Genomic DNA, 25,070 nt, shown 5'->3' on the forward strand with positions numbered 1-25,070 from the left:
CCCTGCTCATGAAGAGTAAAGGAGTCGGTTCACCTGGAGAGCAGGTGTGGAGCCAGTGTCGGTCGATCACTCTCATTACTTTCTCCGTCAAGTCTTGGCTGTAGGGGGCTCAGCATGAGGGGGGAGCCGCTGTGAGAGGGGACATGGAGGAGCTGGCCGGCTCCTGGTCGGACCCTCGGTCGCCTCTGGAGGCGGCAGCAGCAGCGGCGGCGGCGGCGGGTAACGGGAGCTGGACCGGCCGGGCAGGGCTGGGGGTGTCCCGGCGGACACAGCTGGTCCTGGAGGTCCTCATGGTGCTGATGTGTCTGGGCGCTGTGGCAGGTATAGGATTAGTTCTGCTTTTTTAAAAATTATTTTTATTTATCATTTTATGGATCATCCGCAAAACATTTCTAAATTCTTACTTTTTATTATACCCAACACAATGTCTCTCTGTTGTTCCTTTCTTTGTCCCAGCACCTCAATAGCGCCATAACAAATGGAACATTTTAGTCACTTATTCCTATTTCAGATCCATTTTTTTTCTGTAATTCACCGTGAAATATTTATGTCCTGGGGGGTCTTTAAGCATCTTAGCCGATGATAATGCAATGATGTAATGCTGCTGTATAAATCAGTAGCCTAATAATACCCTAATAAGAAGAATAATTCAGGTTGCCAGGTTGGGAAAATCTCAGGCCAAAGATTAAAATCATCGTAATGAGGTCATTGCTTCTGGTAGGACAGCTGTTGAAATTTTAATGTGTGACTCTGAGCAAAACCCCTTTGTATCGTAGTTGTATTTTGTTGGTGGCATTTTAAAACCTGGATGAATAGATCCATATTTACCTGCATACACAGAGTCCTTACTCATGACTGCTCAAATTAATGAACAACCATGGGATCAGGGCTCTGCTGGTGCAGTGTAGAATAATGGTCTTGAAATGACCTGCAAGTCAGGATGAGGATGGGATCTCTCATCCCTCTTTCTGGCTTTAAACATACTCTAGTTGCACCTGTGACTCTTAGCTTTGAAAGTGTGTTGCACGTTTGGTGTCTCTTTCATTGTGTTGATTATAGCTAATCATTATTTGTTATCTTGCCCTTGCTGTGCATGTTTGCTTGTCTTTTTTTGTACTGCTGATCCTTGAAGCCTTGAAAAACAGATTGTTAAATCTCAATGGATCCTTCCTGGATAAATAGAGATTAAATAAAAACTAAAAAATAATATCAGCATCTTAAAATAGAGTTGTTTGTTTTTGTTGTTCTTTTTTATTCACTTATACTGTTGAGAATTATTCATATTAAATAGGAGATTGAGTGAATGTTTGCCTTTGTTACAGATGAAAACAATGGTCTTAAAATCCAACCTGTCTGATTTCTATGTCACTGTGTGTGTGTGTGTGTTTGTGTTTTGTTGTGTGTGTAGGTAACATTCTTGTCATTATCATTGTGGCTGCCACCAAAACTTTCCACTCTGTGACGTCAGTGCTGATCATGAATCTGGCCGTCAGTGACCTCCTGGTGGGAGTGGGAGTCATGCCCTTTGTTGCCCTGTCCATCATGAACCGTGGATGGGTGGACTGCACTGTACGTCGCTCCTCTCAAACACCTCACTGTTATGAAACATCCCGGCTCTCGGTGTCTGACGTGAACTAAAGCTGACATCTACTTTTCCTCTGTCTCACAGGACCTCTGTTTGTACGTGGGCTACACCTCCTCTGTGTATTGCACGGCTTCGGTGCTGACACTGGCTGCTATTGCTCTGGACCGCTACCACTCCATCATGGACTGCCTGCGCTACAGCTCCCGCTGCACCCTGTGGAGGACCTGTGCTGTGGTCCTGTGGATCTGGCTGCAGGCCCTGGTCACCAGCTGCCCTCCCCTGCTGGGCTGGAGCTCCGTCAGCTATGTGGTTCCCATGTACAGCTGTGCAGTCAACTGGGCCAGCAGTCCCAGCTACACGGCCTTCATGGCTGCCCTCTGCTACCTGTTTCCTGCAGTGGTCATCCTCTTCTGCTACGTGAATATCGTCAAGGTGGCGCGCAGTCACGCGAGGCGGATTCACACACTGGAGGACTCTGTCCAGAGAAGCAGGAATTCAAGTTCTGCCTCTGCTCCTGGTGACCCACCTCAGCAGCACTGTGAGAAACTCCACAGTCCTTCCAGACTCATCTATCATGTCAGTGGACAGTTTGTCCCTGAGGTCAGTGGAGAAGGAGGAAATGATGTCAGATCCTCTCTCCCTAATTCTCCTACAGAGCAGACCAACCCTACGTCCAGACGTCTCCTCTCCTTCCTGGCTCAGAGCACCTCCCAGCCGACCCTGCAGAACTCCCAGCAGCACCAAAGCCACCATGGAGTAGTGCGGCTCTTCCTGGTCATCTCCGCCTTCTTCCTCTGCTGGACACCTTACATCGGTGTGGCGTTGGTCCAGGCCACAGAAACTGCAATTTCAGGTCAATCCAGCATGGTCCCGCCCTTTGCCGTGACCTTTTCCTACTGGCTGGTGTTGCTGAACTCTGACATCAACCCTCTCCTGTACGCTCTGCTCAGCAAACGTTTCCAGGGTGCTCTTCAGGGACTGAGGCAAAAAATTAGAGCACAGCTGGGGAGTGCGGTGGGTAGTGTAGGCGAAGTCAGGGTAGAGGGAGACGAATGCAAGAACAGCGACCCCTGCACCCTGAACGCCACCGCCCACCCTGGGTTCCCTTCTAGCTCCGAGAGTTCAACCTGTGGTGACTCCAAGTATTCCTCCTCCATTTTTACTATTAGCACCGAAACACTCAAAAGTCACCCCGAGGAGCATCTATGCAACATGTGTGACACTGAAAATACCTCCTCATCCTCTGTGAGGACAGGCGCCGGTGCTGACAGGAGGATGAACTGCCTGCAGGTTCCCCCTCGGCCACAGGAGGGCAGCAGACTTCCTTTCTCTGCTCTGACCAAGGAGCGTCAGGCCACTTTCTTCTACGGCCAGATAACAGTGCAAGTGGAGCATGATGTTTGTTAGCTGTACTTCTGCAGATGCCTTCCTCCCCCCCTTTATTGATTGATCTACTATTTAAATAATTATCATTTTAGTCCATTAAATGACAGAGAACAGTCCATCAGATTACCCCAAAGCCCAAATTGGCATGACTGGCACATGAGAAATCCAAGATATTTTATTCAAAACTACTACTACCATGCTAATTATTTTCCAGATCAATCAATGAATCATTTATTTTTTATAAAATGTTAGGAAATACAAATATCATTAGAATGTCCCAAAGCTGAACATGACATGTCCTTCAATCTGACTAACATGCAAGAAATTAAAATAAGCAGTAACTCCTCACATTTGTCAAAGCTGAGACCTGTAAACTTTGGTATTTTTGCTTGAAATACAATTAAAATACTGTGCAGACTGATTTTATATTGATAAATTATTGAATTAATAATTTCAGTTTGGCTGAGATCACTATATTTTTCCAGTTTGTTAAGCAGCTGCTGGTTGTTCGTGGCGATCAGCACAGATGTACAACACCGAGGAGATAATAAAGAGAGACAATGTATTGAAAAGAAATATTTTATATTGTACATGTGATTACACTTGAAGACACCCAACAGTAGATCTAATAAACCCGTCATTTATTCACGCTCTAAATATTTCTTCCTCAAATGTGATAATCATATGTTGCATCTCAGTGTAAAAATCATCATTCCTTACAAAGGTTTACATTAATGTCTAGCAATAATTCCAGAGGAATACAATATTATTATTTATTGTCATAGAGAATGACAATGGGAAACAGTGCTAATGGACTCTATTGCAAAACAAAGAAAAGGCAGTGGAGTGGACTTTGTCGGCTCATACAGTATGTGCATGCTCGTCCTGTAGGTGTCACTCACTGGTTAGTCAGCAACCAAATGCAAAAATATATTAAAAAAAACAACAAAAGTCCAGTGAGATCAACGCGTTAAGAGTTTGTCTAAAAAGGAGACAAAAAAAGCAACTCAGTCAGATGAATAGAAGAGGGGTTGTAGTAAAGAGTCTCTCTGTAGCAGTCTGTGGTGGCACTGTAGAAAACTGACAGCACGTAGCGAGCGTGTGTGTGCGTGTGTGTGGTCGAGTGATGTTCATACATTCACAACAAGGCAAGAGTTTTCCACCAGTCTTTTTTTTTTTTTTTTTTTTTTTACGAGGCGTTGTGTGTGCCTCACTCGCTCCCATGGGTTCACCCAGCAGGTTGTTAACTTGCCTCATGAAATGTGATCAATGTAAAAACAGATACAGTGAGACTTGGGACGAAGAGCAGAGCTGGACAAATGTGAGCCATTCCTCGTGTGTCGACGCGCATCTCTTCTCCTCCTCAAGCCACAGTGAGACAGTGACAGCTTTCATCTGCTGTCTGGTTCTTTTCTCCGAGAATTAAACGACCGAACTGAGAGCTGTTTTGCGAAATTAGCCTGTGAGCACAATGAGTCTAGAAAGTTAAATGTGATAGGGATTCAAAGGGAGGCTCAGTGACAGCTGTGACTGATGTTCAGAGTTATTAAAGGGGTATTTCCAAGTAGTTTTTAATGACTTCTGAGCCATTGGTGCTTTAAAGTTCATCCAAGGATTGGGATACCTGAAGCATTAATTGTGAGTTTAATATTACTGTATTACCTGTTGAGATGGGAGACAAATGCTTTCTGGGTGGACTGACAGCACTCTCTCTTTTTGATAAACAAATCTCAACCATCTCATGCACTGTGAGAGCTCTCGTGACTAAACCGTGGGCCTGAGCAGTGGGTGTCAGCATTGACGGAGCGGGGAGTCGAACCCCCCAGGGAAAAAGCACATAACCACAGCCGGCCCAATCAAGTGCGGTCAAAAAGGACCCGAGCGCTTCTCTCAGGACGAAACAAGAGTGAGGCATTGTGAAAGCGTCTTCAGCTTCAGATTGATCCTCAGATGTCCAGACAGGTCCCTTCACACCAGATGAGCCCGTCGGGAGGGGGTTCCAACAGCTCGAGGACATCCAAGGTGTGAAATACAAGCTATGTACAGTGCACGAAAGGCAGGTATTTGTCATAAGTTTACACCTGAGGGACACCGCAGCAGGCCTCCCTTTTTTTTTTTTGTATTTCAGGCATTCAGCATTTTTAGGCATTCTTCTTTGGATCTTAAATGTGTGTAAATGTGTATATGTTTGAGCCAGCAAAGACCACAAGGTGTCAGGCCCTCGTCCTCGAATAAAATTGTCTCTGTCTTCTCGGAGCCAAGTTGGCAAGTCTTCCCGGGGCGCAATGATGGAGTGAACCAGTAGAATGAGTAAGAGGTACAGCAAAAGTATTACATGAATCAATCAGTTATACCTGATCATTTTTTGGGGGGTAGGAGAGGGATTACAATTGATACGGGTCCATGCACCAACTCGGAAAACTTCTGAGTGGACTGGACGTCAAAAAAAATGAATGATGCAAATCCTGCATCTCCCATCCTGTTACTGATCTCAGGACAGTCCTTTTTTCTTTTTTTTTCTTCACCAAGGGAGCTGTATGTATGAAAGGGCGGGACACCAGGAAGGTCAAATGTCCCGACATTGAGGTGTAGGTATATCTACCTCCCTGTGTGTGTGTGTGTGTGTGCGTGCGTGTGTTTGCATTGGTTGTTTTAGTGTGCAAATGTTGACATGGAGGTCCTGGCTCTCCCTCTCCAGTTGAGCCCCGTGGTGGCGCCCGCCTCCCCGCTGCCCTCTGCTGGATCGTCCCGTTTGCGCAGCCTGGTGCTGAGCTGGATGATGCACTGGTCCCAGTCCTCAGGTAACAGCAGCATGAGGAAGCCCAGGCAGATGATGAACACAGCGATGAGGCGCACGGTGTTGAAATTAATTTCACATGTGTAGAGGTCCACCACTGTAAAATCATAGGGGGACAGATTAGTAATCAGCGCATATGACTGATTTATAGGATTAATGGTAACAATGGGCTCTTTGCACAGCTCCACTACTTCCTGAACTTAATGCAGCTCCTTTGTTTCCTGTCTTAAATTATTGGACAACCTGATTAATCCAGGTGTGTCTGATCATTGTGACTACTCAGACACATCTGGATTAATTAGTTTGTCCAATAATGTAAGACAGGAAACAAAGGAGCAGCATTAAGTTCAGGAAGTAGTGGAGCTGTGCATAGACATTGAAAAGACAAATTATCCTTTGAATATATATTAGATGGATACTTTTAGAGGGATTTCAATTACATTAAATGTTAAATGGTGAGTGGATCTAAAAAGTTAGATGTGAGAGGAAAGCCAAGAGACTTACTGGCATTTACAGGAACACTTAGGACTATGCCAAGAGAGATTAATGTTGGGTATGTTATTGCGATGCCAAAGTTCACAAGAACGTTGAAAGCTGTTAGAAAAAGAAGATGAATTGGAGCGTACAATGACGATGTCAAACCACAAAAATGATATTCAGACATTATGTAATCATTACAGCATTGGGTGTATATGCACTCTGCTGCTGCTTCTTTTCCCTACCAAAAAGCAGGCCTGCAACCCCACAGAGGTAGGCCCAGGGGATGTCTGCAGGTGAGCCGATGTACTCCACGTGCGTAAAATACAGGATGACCGGCACAAAGCTGATGAAAACAAAGTTGGCACTTCCAACGATGCTGAGAAAGAGCGCAGCCTCTCCGAATTTGGCACTGCCCAGGACCATCTTGAAGAGCACCTGAGGATTGAAAAGGAAAAGGATGGAAAAGGAAAAAAAACGGGAGCGTTGAGGAGCACAGGGCCACTGCAGAGGACGCTCCTGCCAAGCACCCGCCACGTCACTGGCACAGGGCCGCTGCTGCCTGTTTATCACATTAGGCGGCACAGACAGCAGGGCAGAGGAGACCAGGGCCCCATCAAAATATAGCTATCTGTCCCATAAGCTCCCTGATGAGCACATCACAGCCAGCAACCAAACACACACATGTCCCATGCTCAGCTGAGTCTTTCATTTCATAATCTCCTCCTGTCTCCTGCCACCTGGTTACATAACGAAGGGAGCTAGTCCAGGATTTCTTACATAAGATAATTCATACGTATGTTAAAGGGGACATATTATGGAAATATCACTTTTTGAAGGCTCTTTAACATATACAGTATTTGGGTGTTTGTCTTCCAGCCTTCCGGCCCCCAAAATGTGAGAATTGACAGAAAATATGTAATTTTCAGGCTCCCTAGGTTGAAATCAATGTGGTTTTACGAGATGTTCCCTCAGTTGTCTGACAATGATGTAATTAGTTTTCGAATTTGCATAATCCCACCCCTACCTGTGAGTACCGGTACCGGTACAGGGGGTGGGGCAAGCAGTGGTTCATTTGCATTTAAAGGGACAGTTGCTGAAACCAGCCAACAGGGCTGTTTTAAGCGGATGAAAAAAGTGCTGTGATGTTTGATTCTTGGGGTATTTTGACCAAAGCATGTCACAGACATGTCTTCAAGACACCTGGGAACTATTTTAATTTGTGGAAAAGGGGCATAACATGTCTCCTTTAAGCTTTTTTTTTTTTTTTTACAATTTAAAAAAATGTCATTGCAAATGAGAGAGTGCAGCATGGACTTATTTATAATGTTTTATTTTACAACTGATCGAACACAGACAAATACCTTGTAGAGCGCTGACATGGACGCAGAGGCCACGACCAGTGTGATGCCAATGACCGAGTGGCTGTGGAATCCATCAGCGTAAGTCATCATTACAATGCCTGCTATGGCCAAGATAGCAGCTACTATCTGTAGGGAGAAAGAGACAGACACAGAGAGAGAGGAGAGGGGGGGGTGGAGGAACATCAGCGAAAGACGGATGGACGACATGCTGCTCACAGTGTGGTGATAAAGACGCTGGAGCCGTTACTGCTGTGTAGAAACACAGCGGGCACACATGGTCTCCACTTTGTTGTTCACTGCAGAAATCACAAGCCTCGCAGGACAAGGACTGTAGCGACATAATTAATATGTGAGGTTTATTTTGTAGTCTGCGTCCTTTCTGCAGGGCTGGTTGCTGTAGCAGAAACTACCACAGAGGCAGATTTGACTACAGACTGCATTTCAGCCTGACTCTACAGTCCAGCATGAGCCTGTTTAAACACACACTCACACATACATCCATATGTTTGGGGCCACTTCTGATGGCAGGAGGTGCTTGAAAGTCTCAATATTTCATAAATCGCTCTCCCTCACGTCCCCTGCGGTCAAGGCCTCAGTGTCGATCCGATGTGCACTCACACCTTTAATTAGCTGTCAATTAGTGCATAATGAGTCAACTCCAGGCAACTCCCACATACAGGCCATTGTGAAAGCAGCATGAGAAAAACACAGCGAGCAAACTGGTTTCAGATAAGTGCAACTTCATCATCGTATTGACACACTGTCTTCAGGGATTTGTGTGTGTGCACAGAGCTTAGTTATTTTCTTAAGCTGCTATTTTGGCCATGATTTCAGCTTTTATGTGCAAAACAAGTCCATGCAGGATATTGGTCCACTTCCACACTGTCACAACCCGACAAGCACCTACAGTATGTTCACAAGCACTGCGCAACCCACTGTGACATGAACACTTTGCCTCCATTTAGGTCTTCATGTGTTTCTAATATTCTAATCCTCCCGAATATCTCGTAGTTTTCACATTTGATTAAGATCAGTGGATTTACCACAGAGCAGCTTGTCTTCCATTGGGAGCACTTAAAGTCATCAGGTAAACAAGCAGCAAGTGGTGACAGGGTGGGTGGTATTGTTTTCACCTTGTGAGTCTGAGTGTGTGAGTTTGAGTGTTTGAGTGTGTGTGTGTGTGTGTGTGTGTGTGTGTGTGTATGCGTGTGTGTGTGTATGTGTGTGACATCATGGCAAAATGTGTTGCTGGAGACACCTACGGCCACAGGAACTACCACAGCGCTGCTTCTGAGTGCTTTGGCAGGTGTTCATGTGTGTGTGGACAGATTTTGTCAGCGTGATAGCGTCACAGCTGAGTTTGAAGATGGGCGTTGTCCAACCCCTGCGAGTGGGAACATCAACATGCTGACAGGCCTCGCAGCTGGTGAGGATGCTCCCTCACTTGCTATTTACATAATTGTGCAGTACACTAAAGTTTGAACACACCTTCTCATTCAATGATCTACATTGTACGTAGATTCATACTGAAGACATCAAAACTATGAGGAAACACACACAGAATTATGTCGTATACTGTAAAAACAAAAGTGTTAATTAAAACAAAAGTGTTAATTAAAGCAGAAGTAAGTGGTCCGGTCGTTTTCGCTAATGCTGCGTTCCAGGCAGGCTTTTGAAATCGTAAATTACAGCTTCAAGTGACAACTTACGACTTTGTAGCGTTTCAGGCAACCCACTCGTGTTTTTCCGACCTGTTTTACCGGTGAAAGTCACTATAACGGCCACTCGTAACTTCCGACCCGCGAACTCGTACCAGATCGAACTGGTACCACTTCACGGTCAGAAAAATACGAGTTTCCTTGAACGCACCATAACAGTCCTCGTCCCTACGTCGCCACATTCACGGCGTCCCTTGGCTGCACACACAGCCCTGCATGCCGTTCTCTCTCCTCATTGGATAAAAACTGTAGGATACGATAAATGTTTTCTCCTCGGCTCTGAGCAGAGCAGAGTGACTGACAGACCCGTGTTTCGGTCCAAACACTCTATGTAAGTGATTGCTGTCGGAAGATATATTATTTAAGACTTATATTAACACAAATATATCACTTACTTCTGCTTTAAAACAAAAGTGTTATCTGTCATCTGACCTAAACCCAATTGAGATGGTTTGGGATGAGCTGGACCGCAGAATGGATACAAAACAGCCAAAAAGTGCTCACCTCTCCTTCAAGACTGTTGGAAAACTGTTACCGATGACGACCTCATGAAACTGATGACAGAATGTCAAGAGTGTGCAAAGCTGCCATCAAAGCAAACGGTCGCTACTTCACAAATTCAAAACATATTCTGCTTTGTTTAACACTTTTTTTGTTCACTATGTAATTTCATGTGTGTTCCTTCATAGTTTTGATGTCTTCAATATGAATCTACAGTGTAGATAGTAATAAAAATTCAATGATAACGTGTGTCCAAACTTTTAACTGGTAGTGTATGCAGGCAAACAGGAGCATGGTAATGAAGTAAGAGTAAGTGTTTCCAGCAGTGGACAGGTAGCTTCTACAGTGTCGACTTGATCTTGTGACATTGATTTCCGTTGCACTGCCATCACGTTAACACGACGGCAGTGCAAATATCCCCCCCCAACCCCTCCATCCCTCCCTCCCTGGATCCAGCCAGCCCCCACTTCTCACACCCACTCCCTGCCACTGCGATTATCGTCGCTTCACCCTGGCACCGAATCTTTCACTTATGTTGTTTTGTGTTTTACAGCGTTTGGCACCTCAGCCGCACATGTTTGAGTGCATGCGGTCCTGACTCTGCATGGAGGAGCGAGTGGGGCTGAGGAGAGGCGATAGAGACCGGGTGCAGTCCAGCTGAGTGGATTTGCTCTGCATTAAGGAGGTGTCAGGAAGACAAATGAGCCGTGTGTTTTTGCTTGGCCAAAGCCCTTGGGCGCCTTTGGCAAAACGTCTCTTTCTGCACTGCAGGCTGCCCGTCAGTCACAGCTGCACCTTTTCATTTCTAGTGCGGCGGCGCTTTGCTTACAGGGTCAGCGACCCCCCGCATGAGTTTATGTTTTTAGCTTCTCGAGATGTTTCAGCACAATGTGAAGGAGCGGAGGGAGAAAGGATCACGACGCCTGCACATTGAGCAGATTATGTGATCACAGCCTTACTACGGCGGCGTGTGCATGTGGATTAAAACGTCTAACTCCCTTCACAGGTGAGGAATTGAGACATGTCACATTTTATAACCTTCTAATGTGCACACTAAGTTCTGCCTCTGCTGCTGCACATAAGACAGAGACATCCATATGTGCACAACATCACTGGAACGACCACCATCCTTTTGAATGATTTAGCTTCTCCCTCTCTCTCTCTCTCTCTCCTCCTACACTTTCATGACAAACTCGTCCAAGATCCCCTGCATTGCTGCAGACATCCAAACACTGCAATCCCCACCAGCAAGCGAGCAAGAGAGAGAGAGAGAGAGAGAGAGAGCAGCACGATTATTATAGTATTTGTCTCTTACCAAGGCCTTTCATTGCAGATAATGGGGGTGGGGAGTAGGAGCATGCACGAGGGAGAGGAGACGGAGTGGTGGAGTGGGGAGTGCAGGATGGCTGCAGATGTGAGAGCATCAGAGGTAGAGAGCAGGAGATACCTCAATACACAAAGCTAAAGCCTAAACCCCTGCTCTCTCTCTCTCCTCATCCAGGGGAATCAGAGCCAAGCGCAAGTACACAAACACACACACACACACACACACACACACACACACACACACACACACACACACACACACACACACACACACACACACACACACACACACACACACACACACACACACACACACACACACACACACAGCAGGAGGCACATTTGAGTGACACAGTGATCATTGTTGCAATGTCACACACATAACATGCTTTCTACTCGACTGCACTGTGTTTGTGTGTGCTAGCTCACACATTCTGCTGCAACACGTTATTGGAATTCCTTTGGGTGTCGTGCACACAGAGGGATGCTCAATAGAAGTGATATATACACAGCCCAGGACGCCAATTTCTGTCTTTGTCTATGTCAGTTCCCACGAGGTCACAAAAATAAATCAGATTTACAAGACAGGGAAGAAAAGAAACCATACTTCTTCAAGAACAATGACCTACTGTATCTACGGTGGCCCTGAGAGCTCAGTGCGATGCAGCTTAAGACAACACATGCAAATCCAGAGGACATCATCAAGCATGTCTCTGTAATTTGTTGTTGTGTGTGTGTTGTGTGCTTTCATTTGCTGCAAAACTGATTACAATGTTTTTCGGAATTGGCTTGTTTTCCTTAAAGGGATAGTTCAACATTTTGTCAAATTGGCCCATTGCCATAATCCCTATAGTCATAGCAGTAGGTTCGTTACCTTAATTTGTCGATGCAAGCTATTTTTAGAACGGCGGAGCAGAGTGGCGAGCTGCTCAGAGCTACGCTGTGGAGACTAAAGGAATTTCTTGGTTTCCCTCATCAAACTCATCAAATACACAATCCAAAAACTCCAAAACGCTGTCGTGGACAAGTTGTGACCTGCACATTCACCACGCTATGAGATAATAACGGAATGTTACGAGACGCAGTTGTTTTAGAGGTAAATTCATGCAAAACCGCTGATGCGCGTTGCGGACAGTTTTTCAGCAAGCAGTCTCTGTATTTACCTCGAGAACAGCTCCGTTTTGTAACGTTCCATTATTATCTCATAGCGTGGTGAATGTGCAGGTCACAACTTGTCCACGAGAACGTTTTGGAGTCGCTGGATTGTGTATTTGATGAGTTTGATGAGGGAAACCAAGAAATCCCGTTAGCCTGCATAGCTCTGAGCAGCTTGTCGTTCTAAAAATAGCTTACACCGACAATTAAAGGTAACAAACCTACTGCTATGACTAGCGATTATGGCAATGGGCCAATTTGCCAAAATGTTGAACTATCCCTTTAAAACGCAGCCCATTGAGCCGTCAGGGCCACCATACATTTATCTGACTGGCTTGCTACTTTTGCAACTTTCATCAAACTGAATCAATTCGGGAAAGAGAAATCACAGTTTGATGGAATCATTCATGGATCATCAGAGTGTGTCTTTTTTTTTAAGATATTGGAATCAAAAGTCCAGTTAACTAAAGTTAGTCCATGCAAAAATTCTGCGCTCAAGATAACGGGGGCGGTCAAACATCCAATTAAAAGATAATGTCAAGTACGAGAAAAGAACAGCAGATGTAATAACACATGGACACAGATGTTGTAAAATCTAATTAACAGGAACTTTCTGTATTACAGTAATATTTTCCCTTAAACTGAAGCAGTTTTAACATTCAAAACAAATTTTGCTCGCTATAATCTTGTTCACAACAGGTTCAAGTTGCAACAGCAGGCTAGAGGCTACAATCTGAAAACATTGTTCCTGTGACCTTTGACCTTTGACTTGAGACTCTTATCTACAGATTCCCTCACCCTGACTCCCATGAAGCGGTCTCTGAGTACAATCCAGGAGAGCAGGAAGACGAAGGCCTTGTTACAACAGAAGAGCGCCGACACGTCTGTTGTGTTGATCTTCCTGAGGGCCTGCAGGTACAGGTAGTTGGTGAGGATCCACAGCAGGCCAAAGGGGGCCACCTTGGTGAAGAACACCTTGGGGGTCAGCCCGTCATCCCCGAAGAACCTACAGCACTCCCTGCACACACATACACACATACACACAAAGACATAAGAGCAGAGTGTTCAGATATAGAAAAATGTTGCACAGCTAATCTCAGAGTTGAAACATATTACTACCGTACTGGGACTATAATCAATATTTACAGCTATAAACAGCTCTGCCACCTCTGAGACTAGACACTCTAATCTGTGATGAGTGTCTAAAGTAATTCCCACCGTAACAGCCACATCTAAATGATCATCACCACAGTGCACGAGAGACCTACTTTAGAGAAATAGGCAAATATTTACAAATACAATAAGATCTGCCACCAGGCACTGAAGTTACAGACTTCTGATCTAATATTCAGCCGTCTATGTTGATAACACTAGACATTTTATTTTTCTTCTCAGGTGATTTTTCTTTGCCTTTGTACTTTCATTCAAGTACCGAGGCAGCTAGGGCTATTTACAAATTCAGTTGGGCCAAATTTGGAAATCAATTTTCAGCAGCAGCTCAGCACCAAATTGTTAAACTGCCACAAATGAACAGTTAATAAAATAAATATCACACCACAAAGAACATTTAGCATAACAAAAATGAAATATTGTTGATATCAAAGCTGTGGGATGTTGTAGTGTGTATTTGCCGACAGTGAGCTGTGTACAGGAATACACATTAGACAAGCAGAAGTAGTTGTTTCTGGTTCCTCTGTTTGTGTTTATATCTGTGGCTGTGATGAATCAGAGAGATGGAAACAAAACTAAATCTGGTGATCAGCAATGAACACACTGGTGACATTTTGTTATCTTGGAGAACTGATTCAAACTCATCTTCAAAGGACTGTGTTCCTAGTAGAGTATGAAGCGTCATCGTCATACACTATGGATGATTTTCTGTGGAGGTTTTAAATCTGGATTTGATCCAAAATATAGAGAACGACACATGAGAGGCTGCAGCTTTTCAACTATTTGAAATGAATGGATGGAACTGCCCCAAAATAAAAGCTGACAGTCTAAAGCTATTGTCCTGACAGTCAATGTGTCACACTGTGATGAATCCAATAGTGACAGCAGGTACTGTATCAGTATCAAAATACTTGATAGCGATCCCGTCCACTCAGTTATTCTGAAATGTTCTCCTTGCTGAGCTTTTACGTTGCGTCCCGCTGCTCTGATGCCAAGAAATATTTATTCTCCTCCTAAACTTTACACGACTCCCCCATCCCCCCATGGATCAAAATATAACATTATTGAATTTTCGAGACGCTGGCATTTTGACTGCTGCTGTTTACAGTGCTCTTGAGTTACACAGTTTACCCTGAAAGCATCTGGGGGCTGTGAAAGTGATGAAACAGCAACAACCGTGGAGCGGCAGGTAGCTGCACGTTGGCCCCAGTGTCTTCCTGTTATAAATCAGCTCCAGACAACTTAGTTTACACTAAAGAAAAAAAGACTTCTCACACTTAATCACATTAAAGTTTATCACCATTTCATCACAGACACTGGATACATCGTCTTGGCATCCAAACCAATGGCAATTTTGTGGTTTGTTTTCGGTTTTGCTGTTGCACCCGTGAGAATTTTTTTTTCATTTTTTTATGATCATTTTTATTTGCTTTCTGAGCAAATCAGAAGCATCAATAAAAATGATGACAATATTTCACAATTATACTGTAATTGATGGTCTTTTTGTGCAAGTTATTGATGATTTGATAGAAAAACACATATCTTTATATTTTTAAGATAGTAAGTAAGTAGCATAGCTCATGGAGTTAAGTTACTCAACTGTGCAATCTCAGAGCTCATATGATGTAATCGAAAGCCAGTAGAGCTTGTGCTATTACTATTATTATCATTCATTTTGACAAACTGCTGTTTCCAATGTCAAAAATAAAAACTAAAGCTTAACTCATGGGGGTATTTTTTCAAAAGTAAATTGCTGCTGTCAAGTGAAAACCCCTCCCAGCTTTCACCCTTATAACAGCATTCATTCAAAGCTTCATAATAAGCTCAGATCTCCAACTACAAGCAAAGAGAGCAATGCACTCAGTGTGCATTCAGTGTCGGGTCGTTCCCTCTGCTTTGGCTGCTTCTTTAAAGATACAGGACAGACAAATGTCGACTTCTGGTCTCTATTTCTTTGCACTGCCTGATTCACCACAAAGTGAATAAACACAGGGGAAACAAAGTGTTTGGTATTTGGAGCATGTTGCCTCTGGATCCTCGTGTAAGCCATCAAAAAAAGAAAGAGTGACATCAGAAATATATGTTCGATTCCCCAGCTTCACCCACCTGACCCCCCCGCGACACCTTCCACCCCTCTGCCTCCTTTTTCTCTTTGTACTAAAGTAGCTTAGCAGGGAGCAGAGATAAGACTTTTGTCTAAAGACCATGATTAATGCTGTGTTTCATCTGTGAAAGCAGCTCTAACACACCCAGGAATACTTTGTTTGCCGCAGCAGGATAACGAAAGACAGCATGGGAACCGCATATACAAAAAAATGAAGAGGTTTTTGTAAAGTTAATAGATTAATTTGGAATTCAAATATGCTGCTGATTTAAGATCTAATTATAGTCAGTTGGAAAAACAGTTTTTTAACAATGTATGAGTTTGTTCTTCATACAGAGCCTGGTTTTAGAGAGGTATTTTAGATTTCAGCTTTATAAAAGAAAATACCTCACTGGACACACTGATACTCTAGTAAACATCATGTATCCTTGGCCTTTATTGTTGCTTTGCTTTTAAACAGACAGTTTTATTGTACTTAGCTTTAATGGGTTTATTCTCTTGGCTACTCTAATCTGCTATTGACCTGTAGTTATTGGTTTGGACCGCATCAAACACAGACCAATTTCCTGTCTATTTTATCAATTTATTTATCTATTCACTCATCTAATAATTGACATGAGAAACTGGTAGTTTCACTCTGTTTTTTGTCCTTGATGACCCTTCAGCTTCGTCTTTCAGCAGATGTAACCACTGTGTTCATGTATTCCCCTCGAGCTTTCTCAACAATGACCACAGAATGAAACTCCTGAGCATTTCAGCTGTGGGTAATATCTGTGTTGCATTCAGGTCGACTCCACTGAGGCTGTTGCCGTCGGGAAAATGACTTTCCTCTTCCATGATGTGAAATTGTACGACAGCTGATGCTGTTGATATTGTTCTCTTTTATTTTGCCTGCATGCCGCGGTGGGTGTGTTTGGCCCATTAGCCGTAACAATGAGAGGAGGCAATCAGAAAAACAATTTCGCCACAGAAAGAAAGCAAAGAACTGGAGCCACATCATCGATCGGTTATTTTAAATAAGTGTGAACAGTCTTTTAGGGTGGATGGACGGTGCTGTGACTACTGAAGATGGATTCTCTGCCCTAAAAATGCTACATTGATGCATTGCCAGCCGTTTCTACAATACAACAGTGTTCACTGTGTAGAGATTCACTTGTATCAATTGTATTTTATTGCTTTTGATCTCAACTAAAAATCTCAGCTCCTTAAAAACGAAAAACTTTTAAACATCAAGATTTGAACATGTCAACACTTTTTCAGGCATCAGCTGCTGTAACACATTCTACAAAAAAACCTCCAGCTAGTTATCTACCGGTATATAGACTTACAATACAGCTTAGATAGCACATTACGGCATTCTTAGTTTCTCCCTGTGAGGGTAGAAATGGTTTTGAGATATAACTTTTGAACTAGCCCACAGAGGATTATAAGATCAGGCAGCTTTTTTTATTTAAAAGCAGTCGTTGTGACCTGTGACCAGCGGCTGGAGCCTCTGGCCTTCAGAGCGAGGACGTCTGGCTGTTTCAAGGTCATAGATGGTGCTTGTGCTTTTACTGTTGCTGCTTCTTGACTCCGGAGCAGCCTCCCACAAGGTCTTAGAGGAGCTTAATCGGCTTACTTTGTAGGCTGTTTTATATACCATTGTCATCTCTGTTTATTCTATCCACCCCCTTTTTCTTTTCTGAAAGGAGCTGCCATGTAAATAATCCTTCTTCGTCTCCTCACCTGAATCTCTGTCTGGGCGTCTGCTTCTCCGGACTCTTGCACAGGTGGCCGATGTAATAGAGGGGAAAGAAGAGGCAGTTCCAGCTGGTGGCGAACCAGGTGAGGGTAAAGGGGGCGTCAAACTGCTTAAACGTCAGCTTGGCCAGCTGGGTGGAGCCCGCCCAGGAGGAGCACACACACATCACCATGGCGACCCCCCACAGGGCCTTCCGCACCTGTACGGTCGTTACTCTGATGCAGCAGTGGAGCTTCCGCCTGCTGGAGCCGGACTCTGCCCCTGCGGCACCGCCGGCCGTCTGTGCATCTGTTGTGCCCACCACATTCTCCCTGGGGCGGTCTTCTCCTGTGGACGGACACACAACAACAACAACAACAACAACAACAACTTCTCAGTTACTGCTCCCAAACTATGGGATAGTCTCCCACAAACAATCAGATCTTCACCCTCCATAGACATCTTTAAAACTCAGCTAAAAACTTATCTCTTCTCTTTAGCTTTTAGTTCAGTCTCATGAGAACTGCCCATCCATCATTCCCACTCACTTGTTGTTTTTAATGTCTCTTTGTGTCTGTCCTGTCTTTGTTTGAATTAATCTTGTATGTGAAGCACTTTGGTCAACACTGTTGTTTTTAAATGTGCTCTAGAAATAAAATTGACTTGACTTGACTTGACTAACTAAATACACTCATACCTCTATGGTCAGATAATCAGATGATGATCAGAAATATCTTCCTTTTTTTAAAGTATTTTTTGGGGCTTTTTGCTTTTAATCGATAGGACAGTTGGGGAAATAGGGAGACAGAGAGAGGGGGAATGACATCCAGCAATGGGAATCGAACTGGGGCCGTAGCCTCTGCATATGGGGCACCTGCTCAACCCAGTGAGCTGTACGGCACCCCAGAAATATCATTTTAAGATAAAATATAACATTTGTGCAGTTTTTAAAAAAAATAAATTTTATTGATATTGTTCAAGTTTGTACTTAAAGCAGAAGCGATCCGGTGGTTTTGGCTAACTTCTTGTCAGCCGATGGAGTTAGCAGTCCCCGCCCTCGTCCCTACGTCACCACATTCACGCGCATCCCTTGGCTGCACACACAGAGAGGACCGCCCCTTTATGCCGTTCTCTCTCCTCATTGGATAAAGGTTGTAGGATACAAGGAAAGTTTTCTCCTCAGCTTACAGCAGAGCAGAGTGACTGACAGACCCGTGTTTCGGACCAAACACTCTATATAAGTGATTGCTGTCAGAAGATAGAACTACAGTATTTAAGACTTATATTAACACAAATATTCCGCTTACTTCTGCTTTAATAGCCTACATTTCTGTAAGTTGTGATGTTGTTCAGAAGAGTGAGGATGGATGTTTTTGCTGTCTTTTGAGCTGAATGTGAAATAAATAGACATAATATTGGGATGTGACACCAGGGGTCTCTAAGAGGGTTCCTGTGGGCCCCAACAAAAAGAGGAATTAATTTCTACTGACTATTTTGGACATGGGTGTCAAACACTTCTGTAATAAAACATCTAAAAGCATCAATCTTATCAGATGGAGGAGGGGTGGGAGTCTCATTTAGGGGTTAGGGAACCACTGGTTTAGAAAATAGATCGGCTCTCTACATGCATATACTGTATAAACCTGGAAAGATCTTTTGCAGTAAATCACAGCAGTCCTTTCTTCTGTATCAGTGACTTTGGGTCACCCGTATCTCGCCGTCTCTCCCTGGCTAAAAATAGCTGCTTTTGCAGTTTAATTGAACTTGAGGGTAATCAATCAGACATCTGAGTTAAAAATATGGTGATCGAGTGTGACAGGCAGCAGCCAAACAGAGGACAAAAGAGGACAGATCTGTTATCCAATCCAAGACCTCCTCTCCACCTCATGAGTTACAATAACAAGAGCGTGTGTGTGTAGGTGTGCTTGGCGAGCCCACAAAGGCACGTATCGAAACACTTAGCTTTCTATTGCTCGCATCTAAAAAACCTGACAGGCTCCATACTTCTCCAATTACGTGTGAATTGATGTGTTGCAGAGCTGTTTTCTGTCCCACTCACACCCACTCTGTTCTTCAAACCTGATTCACTCACCAAGGTCACTTTTGGTCCTCAAGTCATTAAACTTAGCCATTGTCTCTCCAGAAACTGCTACAAGTACTGCTTCCTAGTCATGTGTGAATTTTAAAGGATTAATAAGCGAAAACACAACCATCAAGACGACCTTCTAGAAGTGCAGGTCGTCTGTGTTGAAATTTTCTCCTCTGAGAACAACAGTTAAAGTCATACAGCAGATATCCATTCAGACCAGTTATACAGCTTCCTTTATCCCACAGTGATGTTGCATGAATGATACATTAGCCCCATCAAGGTAACACCAGCAAAGCCCCAGTGAATCAGACTTTACACCGTCTTTCAGCCAAATGGACCTTGTAGTTATAATTTCACCACAGGGAACGAAGCTGCAACACCACAATCAGGAAAGCGAGAGGACAAAACAAAAAACATCGACCCAATATCGGCTTCTTATAAAACGCACCGTGCATCTTTATGCATCCTCTGCAGCTTTCTGCCTTCCAACAAGTTAAAAATGTGATATTTCCCTAATGGTGTTTCCAGAGGTAATGATGTGCTGTGGGGAGCCTTTTGCCGATTCATCGGCACTGTACACTGCTGACTGGAATATGGAGCGCACTTCAAAAGGCCTCGGTGAGACAAGAATAAATCGAAAACTTAGGCAGGAGTTACACCGTGGAAATTATGATTGTACAGCATCAATAAGACGCTGAAGTCGTATTACTTGAGATGCCCTGTGTCAGTTTATTTCCATACGGCATGATGACGATGTCGATCTTTATGTTAATACATCCTGCATGATCAAAACGACGACACCTATTGTCTAACATTCATTGCTTGCTGCATATTTTACAAAAGACCCGTATAAGAGAGAATCCATCAAACCCAATGAGGCGACTCCTTCTTCCTGGAAGAGCTGCCTCTGACCTTGCCAGGTGGTCTCATCATATCACAGATTAACTTCCCTGATGACTATCGCCTCTAATGCTAATGCCCCGGCTTCCCCCGGGCTCCCCACTGAATACACAAGAGATTCTTATTTTGTTTCTCTACAGCAAGCAAAGGTGCGATGCAATTAAAATGTAATTATACTGTATTGAACAATGCTCCCTGCTGCAGAAGCACTCGACACATCCGACAGCCCCCGGGACACATTCGGCCGCAATGAAAGATGATTCAAGATCATTGTCTGTTATCTGCTTTGAAATGATGAATCAGCAAAGACCAAAAAAAGAGACAGACACACGTGGGGGTGTCTATCAAAGTCTTGGGCACAAGGGTGAGAATTAAGTTTCTCTATTCTGAGCTCCAAGCCTCTTTGTCTCGTCCTGAAGGTCATCTCTTATTTACGCTGCCCAGCTTTTGTCCTTCCTGGGCCTCCATCCCACATCCCGTGGCCCTGGCCGCTGCTCCATACTGCAGCACAGTTTAATCTTCCAAATGCAGTGATGGGCCAAGCCAATCAGCCCCCAGAGAGGCACTGGGTGTCCAGCAAAGCACTTCCAGCTCTGGCACATGTGAAGTGTCATGACTACATTAGTGATCTTCCTTGTCGCACAGCCGGCACTTGTCACTCAGCACTACACAGACCCCAGTCTCTCTTTATTAAACGAAACACATAATGAATTATGTATTATTAATCAAAGCTGCTGTGAGTAAATGCTGAGACATCAATGAGGCAATGACTCGATAATTTAAAGACACTGCACTCCTTTCACATTTAGCTTGACGGTGACTAATGATGCCGGATCAACCTTCACTGCCGGTGATGAGCAACACGGAGCGCTGCTGGACTCATCAGCGTGAGAGAGCTGGGTCAGTCGAGTGGCTGATAGGGAGAAATAAAGGATCCTCAGATAGGCTAATGACATTTGAGGCCATTATAACCATGACTGAATCACCCAGAGAGAGAGTCTCCCTCTGTAACGGCTAAATGATTAAGTGAAAGCTCTTAACCTTATCAGTTTGTGATCAAATGTCAACCGTCAAGGTCAACGCCCTTGGCACCACAGCGACTTCATTACAGTAAATAGGTCTAGTAATAGTATTTTTTGTTTTTCTTTTCATTTTGTTATGTAACATTTTGTAAGTAATCTCATCATTTTACATGCTAAAAGAGATTTGGATTACGTTTAGTTGCAGATACGCAAAGATGCTAAATTTAGAATTAAGCACATAGATGAAAATATCTCCTTCTATTCAACCCACTCTGTGTCCAAATGGACTTAAATGAACCTAACAGGAATCTGTGAAATCAATGGAGACAGGAGGAGAGTGTGTGGCACCCTCGTAGGCTCAGCTTTGGATCCACGCTGACAGCTGAGCGCTGTATGGCTCCTACATGTTGCCTCCTCACGTGTATTAATCACAGCCACTCTTGCTGAGTTAACACCAGGGGATTTAACATGCACAGGCGCAGGTGAGCTCAACAGAAGAGAAGGTGGTTTTATAGTTAAAGGATTATATTTTAGCCACGAGGAAAAAATCTTTGCACAAATCAGTGACTTTACCACAAAGGGGCAGTAAATCAATCTGTATCTTATGTGGTCATTTATCTGCCTCCAGTGTTTTAGTACACTGAGCACCTCATAGGCTTGGTATTGAATAAACGTCCTGCCACCGGTATGGTCAAATCACTCTGACTGGTGTTGAGACTTATCTGGCCATTAACTAGCCAGTTTTCCAGTTTTTCTTCCATCTCAACACAACGCTTCCTTCCCCCGTTTTCCCGACCAGCTCTCGTTCCCTCTCCCGCTCTCCTCCCTCCCCCTGCAGACTCTGCAGTGCAGATCTCTCCTGCTGATAGCTGCAAATCCCAAACGTGCCAGCAGAGGCCTGCCTGCCTGCCTGCCTGTTCTCACACTTCACAGAACCTGGCCGTGACACGCCGAGAAAGCCCCGCTATGTTTCCCCCTGTAGCTCCCTGAACGGGCCACCGCCCACACCATTCACGCACCCTCTCTATCTCCCTCTTTCTCTTTCTCTTTCTCTTTCTTTCTCTCACTCTCAGGAACAAAGATCCTCTCAGGAAGCAGCAGCGACGGTAGCATCAGGCATCGTGTCGTTTTGTCAGGGTGGTCGTGCAACTGTCGGGGAGTGTTTCCCTGGCACCTCAGCCGTATAGTAAGTGGGAGATGCTGAGGTAAGAGACGGAGGTTTGTCTGTTCGCTGACACCTCTGTGGGAGTGAGAGTGCACTGCAGCGCCCTGCCTCGGTGATTCAAGAGGTAAACAGATCAATCACTGATGCACATACTTCAGAGGAACTCTTCTTTTTGTCTTATACTGTCTGCTGGGACAGTGTTTATTGATGAATATGAATGAACTGGTGCAGCTTACTTATTCTGTCAAGCTCATAATCAAAGATTGCAGTGCAAAGTCCTCATTTGGCTTCACACACAGATTATCTGAAAGACATAAATCTGTGTCTTAAAGGGCCAGTTCATCTTAAAGTCAGAAATTTTAATTTGCATAAATGTCTTCCAAAGACATAATCCTGATTGATAATGTGTGCTGTGGATTGGCGGGGAAAAAAACTATCTTCATATGCCTGAAGGCACCAGGCAAGTGGAAATATTAACTGTAGTTTGGGTGAAATGACCCTTTAACTTAACCTTTTGGATCTGGATGAAAAATAAGCCAACAAATACATAGTCTTTGCTCATCTTTAAACTTGTTTTGGCTGTCACACAGCATCAATCACTGAATCAATACCTTAAAAATAAATCCTTCAATCCCATGTTGGCTTATTTGGTTTGTCATTTCTGACATGTAAGTCAAGGGCTGGCCTCTTTAAAAGATGCTAGTCTGTATTTGTTTGTACAACAGGATCTTGTATTAGGAACAATAAACTACAAATGTCATATCGCAGAAGGATGGTAGTCACGTCAGTGGCAGACAGACGGAGAGAGGGACAGGTAGTTCACAGACAGTCAGCAGTCACTGTCTCTGTAATCTCTGACAGACAGTGGGAGTCTGTGATACTTGGCTGTGACAGCTTGGTCAAGCCACGCTGTCAGTCAGAGGCCTTTCAACACACCAGAGCAGGCTCATCTGACAAGCCCTGTCCCTCCCAATAACACAGCAGAGAGACAGGTGGAAAACACACCCTCTTGCGTCAACCACCTGATAGGTGGGACGGCACGGGGCTGAGAGGACAGAGGACAGAGGACAGAGGCCCAGGAGGGCAGCCAAGGGCGGGAGGGCTGTTACTGATCCCGCTCTCCTTAACACCTGACTGCTCTCTCCTTCAACCTCAAAGGACGTCGGAGCAACTTCCACACCAGGGTATGAAACTTGTTGTTTGTCACTGGCCTGACCTGCCCAGCTGGTTCAACAGATGCTCATGATTTGGGTCAACGCTGCAGCCCCCACCGATGCCTCATTGGTCAGCGACACGACAAAACACAGCATGCAAGCAAGCAAGCAAAGCAGAGTGTGTTTGTGTGTGTGTGTCTGTGCACTGTTCGTTACAGCAGCTATTACTCATATTTGGCAGCAGGTAGCTACACTGCCCCACAGTATACCCCCCCCCCCCAGTCTAGAAGCATCTCTTGCAGCCACCCCCACTCCCCCACCCACCACTACTGTGAATACTTTGTGACTGACCTGCAGTTTAACACGCTGGCACGAGTCCCAGCACTTTCTGCGTCAAATCAATTTTTAAAAGATTGGCTACAGCGTCTCAGTTGAAGTAATGGATAGGCAACCATCACAAGTGGACTCTCTGAGCGTCTGCCCAAACAGCGCTTTCCCTCCCTCCCTCCCTCCCTCCCTCCCTCCCTCCCTCCATCCAAGGCCACTGATGATGCAGGGAATCTATCACACACACATAAACCTGGATCTTCACAACACTGATGTAAAACAGCCCATACTGTCTGATGATCAATTAGCTTTTTAATGATGTGAGAGTAAAAAAGAGTTTATCAAATCAGCTTTTGACTGAGTGAAGTGCCAAGTCAGTCAATTTCACAGATGAAATGCAACAACGCACACAGCACACTTTTTTTCTTTTTTGCTGACACAACTTCTGAGCAGTGCACAATTACTTCCAAGTGCTTGTAGGCTTGTGATTCCAGCTTTGTAATAATTAGTCTACCTATACTGTAGGTACAACACAGCTGGTCCGCTGCACTGTGCTACACATTTCTGAGAAAGACAGGCAGCCGTCCTGTTCCCCGAGGAAAGCTTTCGGATCAACTCCTTCAATTTAGGATTAAAGCTTAGAGCGACTTCTTTACACTTTCTTGCAGAGGATTTTGCTCAAAGATAAAACAGCACTACACTGTTCCAGACAGTCCTCCTCTGTGCCAACGACAAACAAGATACGCAGTAAAGGAAGTTGAGGCAGCAAACCTCAAATGAACTTGCACACGATGAATCATATTAGCACCTCAGCAACATCCATCCATCTATTTAACGTCTGATCTTGTTCATAAAACTGATAGTTCTCCTCCATACACGCACTCCAAAAGCTCAGCCACCGTGGATTCATTACGCACTTATCAAGTGGGAAAGGTCTGCTTTTCAAACGAATTAAGACAGGAGAAGAGGAAGGAGCGTCTGACTACCTTCAAAGTCAATTCCAATTACATCCAAAGGATGAAAGTAACCTTTTAATGGAGCTTGGGAAGAAAACACTCACACATGAGTGTGATCGCTGCCTCTGCTGATCTTTTAACAGCGCTGACGCAG

At 44.4% G+C, this 25,070-nt stretch overlaps 2 protein-coding genes across 3 annotated transcripts in view; one reads left to right on the forward strand and one right to left on the reverse strand.

The window, feature by feature from the left end:
* Positions 1 to 96: 96 nt before the first annotated feature.
* Positions 97 to 3,872, forward strand: LOC146973614 (5-hydroxytryptamine receptor 1D). The gene is made up of 3 exons (XM_085800320.1): positions 97 to 321; positions 1,409 to 1,569; positions 1,670 to 3,872. The coding sequence occupies exons 1-3, from the start codon at positions 144 to 146 to the stop codon at positions 2,990 to 2,992; spliced, it is 1,662 nt and encodes a 553-aa protein (XP_085656446.1). The 5' UTR covers positions 97 to 143; the 3' UTR covers positions 2,993 to 3,872.
* Positions 3,873 to 5,232: 1,360 nt separating this feature from the next.
* slc35f3b (solute carrier family 35 member F3b) overlaps positions 5,233 to 25,070 on the reverse strand; it is a 52,193-nt gene continuing 32,355 nt past the window's right edge. For both annotated transcript variants that reach the window (XM_085800321.1, XM_085800322.1), the window contains 6 exons: positions 17,309 to 17,651; positions 13,108 to 13,327; positions 7,610 to 7,735; positions 6,491 to 6,683; positions 6,273 to 6,362; positions 5,233 to 5,865 (listed from right to left, as the gene is read on the reverse strand). In XM_085800321.1, the coding sequence (XP_085656447.1) occupies positions 5,624 to 5,865; positions 6,273 to 6,362; positions 6,491 to 6,683; positions 7,610 to 7,735; positions 13,108 to 13,327; positions 17,309 to 17,651 (1,214 nt within the window). In that variant the 3' untranslated portion in view covers positions 5,233 to 5,623. The remainder of the gene's footprint in view (positions 5,866 to 6,272; positions 6,363 to 6,490; positions 6,684 to 7,609; positions 7,736 to 13,107; positions 13,328 to 17,308; positions 17,652 to 25,070) is intronic.

Source organism: Trachurus japonicus, chromosome 15 (assembly GCF_045865225.1).
Source record: "Trachurus japonicus isolate A0001 chromosome 15, Traja_1.0".
NCBI classification, from domain to species: domain Eukaryota; kingdom Metazoa; phylum Chordata; class Actinopteri; order Carangiformes; family Carangidae; genus Trachurus; species Trachurus japonicus.

Bases quoted from the DNA above. Each gene is read 5' to 3' on its own strand.
- LOC146973614 (XM_085800320.1), top strand. From the start codon at position 144: ATGGAGGAGCTGGCCGGCTCCTGGTCGGACCCTCGGTCGCCTCTGGAG. The intron at 322-1,408 runs GTATAGGATTAG...TTGTGTGTGTAG, and splicing joins GTGTCTGGGCGCTGTGGCAG to GTAACATTCTTGTCATTATC. The intron at 1,570-1,669 runs GTACGTCGCTCC...TCTGTCTCACAG, and splicing joins GTGGATGGGTGGACTGCACT to GACCTCTGTTTGTACGTGGG.